This window comes from Nyctereutes procyonoides, unplaced genomic scaffold (genome assembly GCF_905146905.1).
Source record: "Nyctereutes procyonoides isolate TBG_1078 unplaced genomic scaffold, NYPRO_anot_genome, whole genome shotgun sequence".
NCBI lineage: Eukaryota > Metazoa > Chordata > Mammalia > Carnivora > Canidae > Nyctereutes > Nyctereutes procyonoides.
Window position 1 is genome coordinate 24,411,862 of NW_026575140.1, and position 13,350 is coordinate 24,425,211.

Here is a 13,350-nt window from a genome sequence, read left to right on the forward strand (position 1 = left end):
GGGGTCAGGGGGGCAGAGGGGAGGAGGGTGAGGGAGAAGGGTTGTTCTAAGGCGGGGACAGGGTCTAAAGTCTCTAAGTGTTGAGCAGGTGGCTGGCATAGACCCCTGCAGATGTGCCTGCAGCCTTTGCTGCACCCCTGCCCCGCCCTGCCCCTCCCCTGCCCTGCCCCCCAGGGGCTCTGCAGCTGACAAGGCTGGAGTCGCCCAGAGGGGACCCACGCCTCCTCCTTGGGCTCAGGCAGCTGCACTCCCAGCTAACGCCCACATGGAGACCGGGCCAGGGGTCACCACCCTCGGGGCCCAGGCGGCATCAGAACTTCCACCAGAAGCCTCCGCAAGCATCCTACACTGAGGCTGGGCTCCAGGCACCGGCAGGCCTCCCATTTTCCCCTTTCCCACCCAGAAAAACCAGGCAGCTGCCCCCATTCCCGAAGGGCCTCTGAGAGTAGGCAGATGGACAGAGGTCAGGCAGGGAAGTCCTCCCAGGGCCCCGTAAGTTCTCCCCACCTGGCCCCTCCCACTCTGGCTAACTGGCCCCCTACTGTCCATGAAGGCTCTGGGGAGAGGTGGGAGGGGAGGGCCCTGTGCCGGGCGGGCCTGTGGCCTGCGCTGGCCTGGCGCCCCCAGCAGCTCCCAGCTCTCCCCCTACGCTGCCCCCCACCCCAGAAGCCCTCACTGCCCTTTGCTCCCAGAATTCCACCTGCACTGCAAGCCCAGTGCCCCAGCAAGGAGGGAGCCCAATGGGGGCCAGAGCCAGAAGGATCAAGTGACACTGGACTGGCCATAAAGGATAAAGGATAATGTGGGGTGGGACGGGGCGCGGGTGCCTCTAGAAGCCAGGAAAGATGGGGAAACAGATCCTCCCCTGGAGACTCCAGGAGGAAGCAGCCCCGGGACGCTGGGAGTCTAGCCCACGATCGTGCTAGTCTTGCGGCCTCCAGACCAAGCGGGTGATGGGGTGAGCTGCAGATGCCCCCAAGGGCCCAAACCAGCCAGCTGCACCCAGAACCTCGGAAAACAGTGCCTACGGGCTGGTCCCCCTTAATGGGCCCTCCGCTGTCACGGCCAGCCTGGTCCTTGGCCCAGCTGGGCAACTGTTTCACTCATCTCTGCCAAACACTGGGGTACATGCTGCTGACAGCTGCCTTCTTCCAGGGACCCCTGTTTGAGCTTCGGAACCCCTCTTCCCCTTTGACACTGAGGGGACCTTCCCACCTCTGGCAGGCAGAGCAGCCTTGGGGACAGGTTTCCTGAAAAGCTGGGAAAATGGATGCTGAAGCATAGGGTGAGTGGGCGGCAGGAGCCCAGGGGGAGGGGGTCCTTTCAGAAACTCTGGACCCCATCTGCCCCCCTAGCACCCAGCTGCAGGTCTGCACTGTTCACAGTGGGCCTGCCTGAGCCACAAGGCAGGGAGCGAGCAGGGCGTCCGTCACAGCCCTGTCCCCACCTGCATGGGCTCCTGAGATGCACCTCTCTGCTCTCAGCCTCCCCTGAGCCCACATCTAGAGCCCACATCTAGAGCCCCCAAGGTGCAGCCACTCATGGGCTGCCCCACACGTACATCTGACATGCATGGGAGAACGAGACAGTGCCCACCCTCCAGGAGCTCAGGATCCACGTGGAGACCTGGCGCTCCCAGCTACCCCAACTACAAGGTGAAGCCCCACAGAGCACAGGCAAACACGGAGGAGCCTCACCAGGCAGGGGGTGGGAACGGGAGAGGGAGCCCACAGGAAGAGGGGCGTGCCCGGGAAGCCCAGGGGCGGATCTATCAGATGCCCCCATGACGCAGTCAGAGAGGAAGTGCTGAAGTCAGCCCGGTCGGCAAGGGAAAATGAAACTTGGGACCACCCATCCTTCACCCCAGCTGCTAAACTCCCAGGGCTCCTGCGGAGTGTGCGTGTGGACCAGGAGCTCCGAGGCCCCCAGCGCCCCTCCAGGCAGGAGCCAGTGCCCAAGCCCTTACCTGGGAAGCCGCGCCGACAGGGGCCCGGGAACCAGGGCAGCAGCAGCAGGAAGAGCAGATAGACCAGAGAGAGCGCGTTATAGCGGAACAGGCAGGCTGCAGGGGAGGAGAGGGCAGTTAGCATGGCCACGGGGGTGGAGGGGCTGGGGCTCACCCCCAACACCGCCCCCAAAACCACCCCAACATCACCCCCAAAACCACCCAATATCACCCCCAAAACCACCCCAACATCACCCCCAAAACCACCCCAACATCACCCCCAAAACCACCCCACATCACCCCCAAACATCACCCCCAAATACCACCCCCGGACATTACTTCCCAATACTACCCCCAAACACCATCCCCAACACCGCCCCCAAACACCACCCCCAAAACCACCCCAACATCACCCCCAAATACCACCCCAGCATTACCCCCAATACCACCCCCAACATCACCCCCAAACACCACCCCGACATCACCCCAAAATACCACCTCAACATCACCACCAAATACCACCCCCAACATCACCCCCAAACATTGCCCCCCAAATACCACCCCAAAATCACCCCAATACCACCAACATCACCCCCAGATAGTACCCCCAACACCGCCCCCCAAACACCACCCCTATAATCACTCCCAAATACCACCCTCAATCTCACCTCCAACACCACCCCATCAACCCCCAAACACCACCCCCAGATATCAATCCTCAAATATCACACCACCCCCAAATACTACCCCAGACATCACCCCCCAACATTGCCCCAAAAAGACCCCCAGATATCACTCCACACTGCCCCCCAACACTATCCCAATATCACCTGCAAATACCACCCCCAAACCCCCAGACATCACCCAACACTGCCCCCCAAACACCACCCCATCACCCCAAATAGCACACCCAAACCACCACAGACGTCACCCAACACTGCCCCCCAAACACTACCCCAACATCACACCCAAATACCACCCCCGGACATCACCCCTCAACACTGTCCCCCAATACCACACCTAATATCACCCCTAAATATCACCTCCAAATGTCCCCCAGTACCGTCCCCCAAATCACCTTGGCCACTGTCCCCAGATGTGTCCTGCCTAGATGATGTGCTTGTTACCACGCAAGGCTCCCTGCCTCCCTGCACGTGTGAGCAAGCCCCTCTAAACATGTGACCTGTCACCTACCACTCAGGACTCACACACTGTTGTACTCTGTGCAGACAATGCCCCCGTCACCTGTCACTCAGAGCACGTACACAGTCACATCACGTCCTTCTGCAACTCGTCCCACTGGCCAACATCACGTAATGCGACTTCTCCACACGCACAAGCACAAGCACGCACACACACACACGCACAGGGCCTCGTCCCGTCCGTCCGCCGTGTCTCGGGCACACACCACATGGGGTCCGCCCTGCGGGGCCCCCATGGCCAGTGACGTGTTCCTTTCTTACGATTTCAGGGGCGCCTGGGTGGCTCAGGTCGTGACCTCAGGGTCCGGGGATGGAGCCCCTGCACTAGGCTCGGCGCTCAGTGGGGAGTCGCTTGGCTGCTGAGCAGAGCAGGGGAGGGGGACGCCCGCGCCCGTTCCTGCCTCGCTCTCAACCCGGGGCCATGGCTTCCCCCAGCACTGCGGGCACCCCGTGGACCGGGTGCAGCAGGGAGGCTGGGGGCCTGGGGCTCATGGGGGAATCGGGGGTGCCGGGGGAGATGTCCTGATGGGGGGCCCTCTCAGCCTTTCCTGGGGTACCAGAGAGGGGGCTGGGCCAGAGAGACAGTGTGTGCTGCCCTGAGCGGCCACCCGCCAGGGCCTCCTCTGCCCCCTGCTCCTCCGTCACCCCCAGGAGCAAGCAGGCCCAGGCTGACCCAAGAGGACAGAACAGACAGCTAAGGGCACCAGTGCCTCCCACAGATCTGTCCCCCTCCTGGACGTCCCCTTAAGCAGAGGGACCCCGCTGTCCTCACTGCTGCCCAGGACCGCCTGCCCCCCCTCAGACTCCCAGGCGTGAACTGTGACCCAGCAAGGCCGCAGACGTTCAGGTGGTGGCCGTGCGGACAGAGCCCAAACCAACCAACCTGGGCCAGGGATGGGGGCAGGGGGTGATGCCAAAAACAAGCCAGCGGCCGGACTGCCACCCCAGGGCTAGGAGCGAGCTAGGGTAACAGTGCCTCCAGGGAGCCCGGGGATGCCACTGCCCTGGCCTTCCAAGCACGGGGTCCCCTTGTGGGGTCACCAGGCCCGCACTGTCCTAGCAGCCACTAGCTGCCCCTCGCTGGCCAGTGGGGAGATGGGGGGGTAACCTTCCTCCCTCCACAGGGCATCCCTTCTGTGCCAGGAGGAAAGTCCAGTTCTCCCAGCCCCTTGCTGTTTATTTTTTTTAAGATTTTATTCATGAGAAACACACACAGAGAGAGAGAGAGAGAGAGAGAGAGAGAAAGAGGCAGAGACACAGGCAGAGGGAGAAGCAGGCTCCCTGCAGGGAGCCCGATGTGGGACTCGATCCCGGAACCTTGGGATCACACCCAGAGCCAAAGGCAGGTGCTCAACCACTAAATCACCCAGGCGTCCCCCCTCTCCCTTGCTGTTTAGACAGGCCTCTGCTGGACTCTTATCCTCCCACCCCGGAGGCCAGGACAACAGAGGGGCTTCTGCTCCCACAGAACCTAGGCCACTGAGACCCCTGAACCCCACCAATACCCCAGCCCACACCACAGGTCACCAGCAGGGCCGGGGGCCGTGCCCACCTCGGCCTGTCCTCCATCCTGGCTTTGTCCTGGGGCCGGAGGCCCTCACCCAGATCAGGAGCTTGGGTGTGGCAGGGAGATTAAGAGGAGGGAACAACAGGAGGACCTGTGTGGGCAGCATGCCCCAGGCCTCGGTGTCCGCATCTGCACATCGGGGTTCACACAACCACCTGTCCAGAGGGTGAGCCTGACTCTCAGACCAGATGGGCAGCCAGGGCGGGGACAGGAGGCTCCAGGGCCCTCCCACCAACCCTGACTGGGCCCCTCCTATCATTCCCACGAGGAGGCCCAGGCTGGCACTCCAGCTCACCCTGCAGCCTTCCCTCCCAGCCCGGGCGCCGCCCCTGACGCAAGGGTGCCTCCTCCTTCCATTACACACACTGGCCACAGCAACCGGCTCAACCAGAAATATGAAGTTTCTCAGCAATTGCGCATTTTCACTTAAAAAAAAAAAAGTCCATCTGATCTGGCCCAAGAGGCAGGAGGGAAAACCATTTACGGCAGAGGCTTCTTAAGCTCCTGTGTCCCAGGGCCTCGCTTCCCAGCCCCTGGGATCTGCCTCGCCCCGCCACAGCGCCAGCCCCAGAGAGGGGGGCACCCCCCTTCCTACCAGCCAGGTCCGTCCACCCATCCTCCACTCACCTACACAGGCAACCTTCTCCTGAGGCCCTGTTCACAGGCCCTGCCCCAAGGCACTCACACTCCGAACTGCCAGGGCTGCCTGATACTCAGGGAGCACCTGGGGGCCAGGAGGGCATCCGCTGTGCAGCCCCAGAGAGGCTCCTGGAGGCAGAAGCACAGCTTGGAGGGCAGAACAGGATGGTGCCTTCACAATCCCTGGGCCTGGCTAATGAGCAGACCCCAAGGCTGGGATGGGGAAGCCGGACGGGAGTGCTTCGGTTTGGGAAGACGGAAAGTTCTGGGATTGGTTGCACAATACTGAAAACACATTTAATGCCACTGAACTGCATGCTTGAAAGTGATTAAGATGGGGCACCTGGGGGGCTCCGTCAGTGAAGCATCTGCCTGTGGCTCAGGTCATGATCTCAGGGTCCTGGGATCGAGCCCCATGTTAGGCTCTCTGCTCCATGGGGAGCCTGCATCTCCCTCATGCACGCTCACTCTCTCTCAAATAAGTAAAATCTTTTTACGGTCAAAATGATCAATTTTATGTTATGTGTCTTTTTCTTGTTTTTTTTTTTTTTTTAATTTCATTTTTAAGTGATCTCTACACCCAACACGGGGCCTGAACTCACAACCCCGAGATCAAGAGTCATGTGCTTGGGGTGATCAGCTGGCTCAATGGGAAGCATGTGAGACTCTTGATCTCAAGGTCATGAGTTCAGGTGCCACACTGGGTATAGAGATGACATTTTTTTTTTTTTTTTTAGAGATGACTTTAAAATAAAATTTAAAAATAAACAAATTGCATGGCCTACTGACTGAGCCAGCCAGGAGTCCCATGTTCTGTATCTTTTACCAAAACAAAAGCATAAACAAACATCTTCCGCGTTCAGTAAGGGATGTCAGGAACCAGAGCCCACGGAGCAGGGGCCAGAGCACGGTCTGCTGCTGCCTGTGGAGCCGAACAGTCCCCGGCCTCTCCCCACACCCAGGCTGGGCAGGAAGGAAAGAATCTCTGAGAGGCTTATCTGCCCAAAGCAGGAAATTGGAGATGAAGAATCAGGAAGAGCAGGGTCAGAGGGCCAGCTGGGCAGGTGGGGGGGTGGGGGTGCCAGGTGATCCCCCCGCCCCCCACCCCTTCACTTCTCTGTTCACTTGGGCTCCCAACACATGTGACTGGCCCGGTAGAAGGCATGGTCTGGGCTTGGTGGATGGGGACACAGCAAGAAGGGGAGAGAGAGGCCGTGTGTGCCCTAGGAAGTGGCGTCTCCACCTTTTGGAGGTACCCTGGGATGTCTGGGGGGGGGGGCAGACCACCAGTGCCACTGGAGCACAGCAGTTCGTGTGGAGATAGTCCATGTGAAGGGCCAGCCCGGCTGCCACCCCTCACTCCTCTTCTGCCATCAGGCTGGCACCAGGCAGGTGGGTGGCGCTCGGACAGCACTGGACACCGGCCCCAGGGACGTGAGTGAGGGACGGTGGCCCGCTGGTTCCCAGCTCCAGCAGGGCAGCTAGGGTAACAGAAGGGGCTCAGGTCCCATTCCCAGCCAGCCGCCCTCCCCAATGTCAGGGACCGGGGACAGGGCAGGAGGCTGGCCAGCAAGAGAGCAGAGGCAAACAGGCCGCAGGAGCGGAACCAGGCCACTGCTCACGATCCCCCTCAGTTCGGATGAGGATGGGGAGGGTCCCAGAGAGGAAAGGCTTCTGCAGGGTACAGCCGGACTCAGGGCCACAGGCAGGGCTCCGGGGGTGCTCCACCCAGCCATCGAGGCTGCCGGGCTCAGTGCGCCTGTGGCTGCAGAGGCGGCCCAGGGTATCAGAGCACGCTGCCTGGAAGAGGCGGCATGTCCTTGGGCCTTGCAGACCAACTCAGACTGGGACAAGGCCAGAGGAAGTCTTGGTGAGTCCCAGGCTAATGTAGAGAAGGAAGAAACTCAGCTGGAGGGGACCTGGCCTGCCCTGCCCAGGCAGCCCCCACCTCCCCACCCAGGCTGCCCAGGCTGGCCTGTGACCTCATGGGGGAAATATGCCTCTTCCCGAGCCAGGAACAATAGGTTGGGGGTGGGGGGAGAGCGAGCCTGGCTGGGCAGGAAAGGGCTCCCTCCTGCCTGGCCCCTCGCAGCCGTCCCCCCTACCCCCCCCCCCCCCCCCCCCCCGCCAGCACATGCTTAACCCTTTACAGACCCTCCCACAGCAGGCCGGAGCCCACACGGCCACCTCCAGCAAGCAGCCCCTGGATCTCCCCTCGCCCCCCCAATCCCTCAGGTGACAGAATTGGGGGCTCAGCTGCAGCCAGTTCAGGAAGGGAAGGCGGGGACACCACAGTGCTCAGCTGGGACATTCCATGCACAGGGCAGGACCCCACGGCCCCCACCACGGGGGACCCCAGGGACCCCACATCAGCACACGGTTCCTGGGATGGGTCCCCTGCAGCCGGCCTGGGTGTCAGGTGGGTCTCGACCTTTGCCACCACCTGCCTCCTGCAGAAGTGCAGCTGAGCCTGTTTCCCAGTCTGTAAAGCAGGGTGAACAAAGCACCCGCAGCATGAAAGGCCATAGGGGTGAGGCGTGACCACTTCACATGCCAACAGGGGCTTCGATGACCCCGAGGTGGGCATCTCAGTACCACCTGCAGGGGGGCTCCAGGAAACAAACACTGCTGGCGGGACCCACAGGCCGGCGCTGCACGCCGAGCAGAAGCAGTGTGGAAAGGCAGAGGTCAGTGTGGACTTAGTGACCTCGGGGGCTCATGGGGCCTCCAGCGGCCGGGGGACAGAAGCTCTGATGTCACGCCAGGGTCCATGTCAGCATGAGAAGCTGAAAGGACAGTGTCTCTAGGAGAGGCCAGGAGGCCTGGATGGGGGCCACCACCCATGCCCTACAGGATAGCCTACAGGAGGGATATGGGGCAGAGAGGGTTGTTCCAGGCTAGCAGGTCTGTGGGGGCAGCTACGGGTGGGCGGGACCACACCAGGGCCTGGCCAGAGCTGCCCATCCTCCCAGTAGGTCTCTCTCAGGGGTGCCAGGACCTCAGAGGACGAGGCACTTCCCCTTCTTCCCACCACCCTCTTGCAGGGGTGAGGCCCTGAGGATCAGGGTGAGGCCCTGAGGACGGGGCCTGGGCCACTCAGTCACAGCAAGATGGGCCGAGGCTGCAGGCTGAGTGGTGTGGAAGCAGGTGTACAACATAGCAGCAAACGTCTTCACCCTCCTCTGGGCTTCGGGCTCCCAACCTGTGAAACTGGGGAGCCAAGGGGCCGGAGTCTAAAATCTGGTGGCTCTGCAGGGGACTCTGTGTGCCTGTTTCCTCCACTGGTGGGGGGACCCCAACTGTGCACCCTCCGGGTCCCCTGCCAGAGAACAGCGCCCAGCTCAAGGCAGGAGAGGATGAACGCAGGCCTACCCTCAGGCACCCCAATGCCACACCCACATCGCCGCCACCTGTGCACAGGATTCCTCTTGTGTAAACCAAAACAGAAACAGGATTCATGCATGTCAATGCACATACAATCCCAGATGGGACTTTACCCAGTGGCAGTTGGTGTTCCCCTGAGTAGAGGGTCCTTTTCTCATCATGTGTCCTGGGTGGTTAACAAGTGAACAGGCCCTAGAGATGAAAGACTGGGAGGGACACAGCACAGAAGGGGTCAGACATGTGGCTCGGGCATTCCTGCTACACAGCGGCCACGGGCTGGTGGGGGAACGACTCATCCGAGTCCCCAAGGCACCGTGGCAGCGGCAAGAGTAGACTTACCCTCTCCTGCCCCGGGCAGGTACCTCTCAGGCCTGCCTTCTGCCACCAGCCTGGCAAAGCCCTGGGGAGGCCAGATGGGGACCAGGGACTGTGGGTCAGGGTCCCAGGTGACCACTGCCTAGCCAGGGCAGCTGCAGCAGTGGGGGGCGGTCTCAATCCGAGCCCCACGGCTCCCACCCCCGCCCACCGTGGGTCCCGGGAGCTGCTCACTCGGCCTTACTTGGCTTGCAGGAGAAACCCGTAAACACTTCCCTACTAGTTTCTGCCAGAGGGCGGGGGGTGGGGGCAGACGTGGCACAGGGGCTGGGCTGTCCCTCGCCCTATCCTAGTGCTGCCCTCGAGACAGGGCCTCCTGGCCCCTACAGCACTCGGGTGGCCACACCTGCCCTGCTTCCCTATAAACCCTGAAGCCAGGCCCTGACCCAGAAGGACCAGAGGTTTGGATCTATCCCACCTTTCTGAAAGAGGAAGATGGGGAGGTCGGCCTGGGAGGGAGCTGGCCTGACCAGAGTCCCCCTTCCCCTCTGGGGTCAGGACCGTGGTCATGGAAGGCAAGTATAGGCTGGCACCCATGGAGCACAAGCCAAAGGCAGTGGGGGGAAAGGGAGCCCAAGGGGCTCCCCCACCTCACTGGCTGCTCAAGCAAGGCCCATGGGCCCTGCAGGAACCCCCGGCACCTGCACCTGCATGCTCCACTCACACATCCCACCGCCTGCGCCTCGCCCCCATGAAACACTCCCTGGGCCCCAGGGGGTCATGCCCCTGCCACCCTCCACCCAGGAAGCCAACCTTGGTGAGGGGCCCACTCTGCTGTCCCTGGGTGGCTCCAGTACGGCGCCACTCAGGCCCAGAAAAGGGGGTGCCTGCAGGCTGGCCTCAGGGATACAGAGCACCAGCTGCGACCAGTTTACAAAGCTCTAAGACCCAGGAGGCGTTCCGAGGGTCCTTCCCTGTCCCGGGACGGGAGCTGGCCTGAAGTCAGCAGAGGATAGGGCAGATGCACCGCGAGGGCCCCATGGGGTGGCCCAGGACACCGCGAGGGCCTCCGCAGCCGATGCCAAGGACACTGCGTTACCTACTCGGAACCCGGCCAAGAGCCCAGGGCCCTGCTGCAGCCGAGGGTTTAATTAGCAAGGGCCGGGACACTGGGTTTTATGGCTCTCCCGACTTCACAGGGCAGGGCCCCACCCCGGGCCAGCTCCATGAAGCTACGGTGACTCCCAGGCCTGAGGGGGGACCCAGTGGCCACTGTGGGCTGGGGACAGCGACGGGGTACCCAGAGACACCCAGCACAGGCCTCCCACCCAGTCCTCATGGGTTGGGGAGCCCAGGCGCCCTTCCAGCCTCACCAGACTGCCCTTCCTAGCAGCTTCAGAGGTGAGGAGGGCAGCTGCAGAGCAACAGTGCAGGACGGCACAGGTGAGGGCAGGACCCACGGGTGTCCAGGCATCCGGAGACCTGACTGATGCCACGAGGCCCCTGCTGTGCAGTTCAGCACCCTGAAGCAGGCTGGTGGGCGGTGTGGGAAGCCCAGCTGCGTGACCATCTGCAGACCCTCTGACCCCAAAGTGTCATAAGTGGAGCCACCACACGGTCCACGGTCCACATGGTGGGCACCCCTGCTCTGTGGGTCACGTTGGGGCCGGGAGCACCGACAGGGCTCTGCATTCCTCATGCTTCTCCCCTGGCAGCCACTCACACCCCCACTCAAGTGCTAGGAAGTAGAGACCCCTGGCACTGCACAAAGGCCTCCACCCTGCCAGCAGAACCGCCCCTCACATCAGACTCTGGTGGCTCCCTGCCGGGACCACGACCTGCGGAGCTTCCCTGGAAAACACGGGGACCAGGGCCTGTTGCTTGTTGTGGCTATGCCCCAGCAGGGTCAGCACCCGGCCACTAGCCCATATGACCTGCCAGCAGAGGCGCTCAGGCATAGAGGCTGAGGCTTCAGGCTCGGGTGGGGCCTGCATTCCACAGGGGACGGCCCTCCCAGGCAGGCCATCCTGCTGTGGCCACAGGTAAACATGCGGGGGCGGAGCCCCCAGGGAGGGACTGGATGGCCCAAGCCCCACATGGCACCCCCACCCACGTCTACATCCCCCACCTCAGGCCACCCAGAGCTTGGGGCCACAGGGAGGGGATGAACTCACAGCAACAAAGGAACCCCCCCTACCGTGTTGGGGGGGGCGCAGAAGGGAGGGGGGGAGGGCGCCTGAAGCCGTCTGGCCTGGAGCCGCCTGGGCCAGGCCTGTCCAGGGCCCCGGTCAGCTCCTCAGGTCCGTGCTCTCCTGAGTCCCTGTCACTGAGACTTCCAGGGTCAGGCAGGACCGCCTCCAGCCACAAGGAAAGGGGTTCTCTGCAGAGCTGCACCCCCAGACTGTGACAAGCAGACCCGGGCATCCGTGTGGAGACCCGGCCCTGACAGCTGTGCCTGCCTCATCCCTGGATGGCCACCTCACATCCCACAGGTCAGGTCATAGGACAGAGTCTGCTCCAGACAGGCATACCCCGCCCCGCCCCCTGCAGAGCCGTGGGCAGTGTCAGGACATGCCGCCAAAAACGGGGGACATCTGGAGCTCCAGCCTGGGATACAGGTCTGCCCAGTGCCCCATGGCCAGCAGGCGCCAACATCCTCCTAGGATGAGGGCCCCACGTCTGTGAAAGAGGGCAGTTGAAGGTGGGAGGTGCCAGGCTGGCTAGAAGCCACCACTCCTCTGTGAGCCTCTGTCCCCCGTCTAGACAGTGGGGGTAGCAGGTGTGACCCTGTCCTCCCAGGTGACCGAGGATCTAGGATATGGACTGTATAGCAGTCAGCTCGGCTTGGGGCAGCGGGGCGGTCTCTGGAGCATCAGGGGGCTTCAGGAACCAGAGTCCACTTTAAAACAGAAGAAGGACACCTGGGTGGCTCAGTGGTTGAGCGTCTGCCTTCGGCTCAGGGCATGATCCTGGGGTCCTGGGATCAAGTCCCACATCAGGCTCCCCAAAGGGAGCATGCTTCTCCCTCTGCCTATGTTTCTGCCTCTGTATGTCTCTCTCGTGAATAAATAAATAAAGTCTTTAAAAAGTAAAATAAAACAAATAAAACAAAATGGAAAAAGGGCATCTGGGCAGCTGAGTCGGTCAAGCGTCTGACTTAATTTCAGCTCAGACAGTGACCTCAGGACTGTGGGATGGAGCCCTGCATTAGGGCTCAAGATCCTTACCCTCTGCCCCTCCCCTTACTCACACTCCCTCCCTCTCTCTCAAAAATTAAAATTAAGTGAATAAATAAAACCAAAGAAGAAGGTGTGAAGCCTGCCCCCTTGTGACCTAGCACATGCACCTGATGCCCTGGTCTCAAGACCAGCCCTCAGGCCCTCATCCAGAGACCTCATGGGCCAAGCCGATTGGAGCAGATCGAGATAGCAGTAGGCTCTGGGTAAACCAAGCTGCCGTTGCCGCCTTACCCCCAGACCAAAATTCCAGGCTAACTGATAAGACAGCTAGGTCCCCCAAGAGGCACCCCAACAGTACCTGAAATGATGGCTGTCACAAGGCCACAGCACACGGGGACTCTCCTGAGCCAAGACACAGGCCTCTCCACCTCAGCTGTGCACCTTGCCTTTGCAGGTGTGAGCGCAGGCCACCCACCCCTCACACAGTGACAGAACCCACCATACAGCACAGGGGCCACTCCCCTGCCCTGGACAACAGCCCCACCTGGAGCTGTCCCAGGGCAAGGTCGGCTACCTCAGGCCAGAGGGTGACCAACAAGGTGACCAGACAGCTCTGGGGTGAGCGCAAACAGCCAAGGCAGCGAGCTGGCACGAGAGTCCACACCTGCCGCAGACCCCAGATGATAAACACATGTGACCTGCCCATGTTAGGCTCAGGCCTAAGCCCAGGAGTGTTGAAGATCGGCATGAGAGCCAGAGATCTGCCTCGGTGCACAGTCTCCTGGGGGCAACAGTGGACGACTAAATAGTGCACAAAGAAGCAGGATGAGAACAAGCCTTTCCCGTGGGGGTAGATGGGACCTGGGCCTGGAGATCCTGCAGAGGATGGTCCAGTGCAAAGGCCCTGGGGTGGAAATGCTCTCAGGAAACCCAGAGGAAGGCAGTATGCCACTCTGCATCTCCACCACAGAATGGATCTGCTATGACCCCTCTATCCAGCAGTGACAAATTGTAGCAGAACCCACTCTATTTAAAAAAAAAAAAAAAAAAAAACCTACTCTGTTCAGCTGTGGTCCTTAAAGTGGGTTCCCAGGCCAGGCCACCAGCATCACCTGAGAA

General features: G+C 61.4%; 1 protein-coding gene across 5 annotated transcripts in view; it reads right to left on the bottom strand.

Moving 5' to 3' along the window:
- Positions 1–13,350, bottom strand: part of PIEZO1 (piezo type mechanosensitive ion channel component 1) — a 54,977-nt gene that overhangs the window by 25,661 nt on the left and 15,966 nt on the right. For all 5 annotated transcript variants that reach the window (XM_055307099.1, XM_055307097.1, XM_055307098.1 and 2 more), the window contains exon 2: positions 1,967–2,062. In XM_055307099.1, coding sequence (XP_055163074.1) covers positions 1,967–2,062 — 96 coding nt within the window. The remainder of the gene's footprint in view (positions 1–1,966; positions 2,063–13,350) is intronic.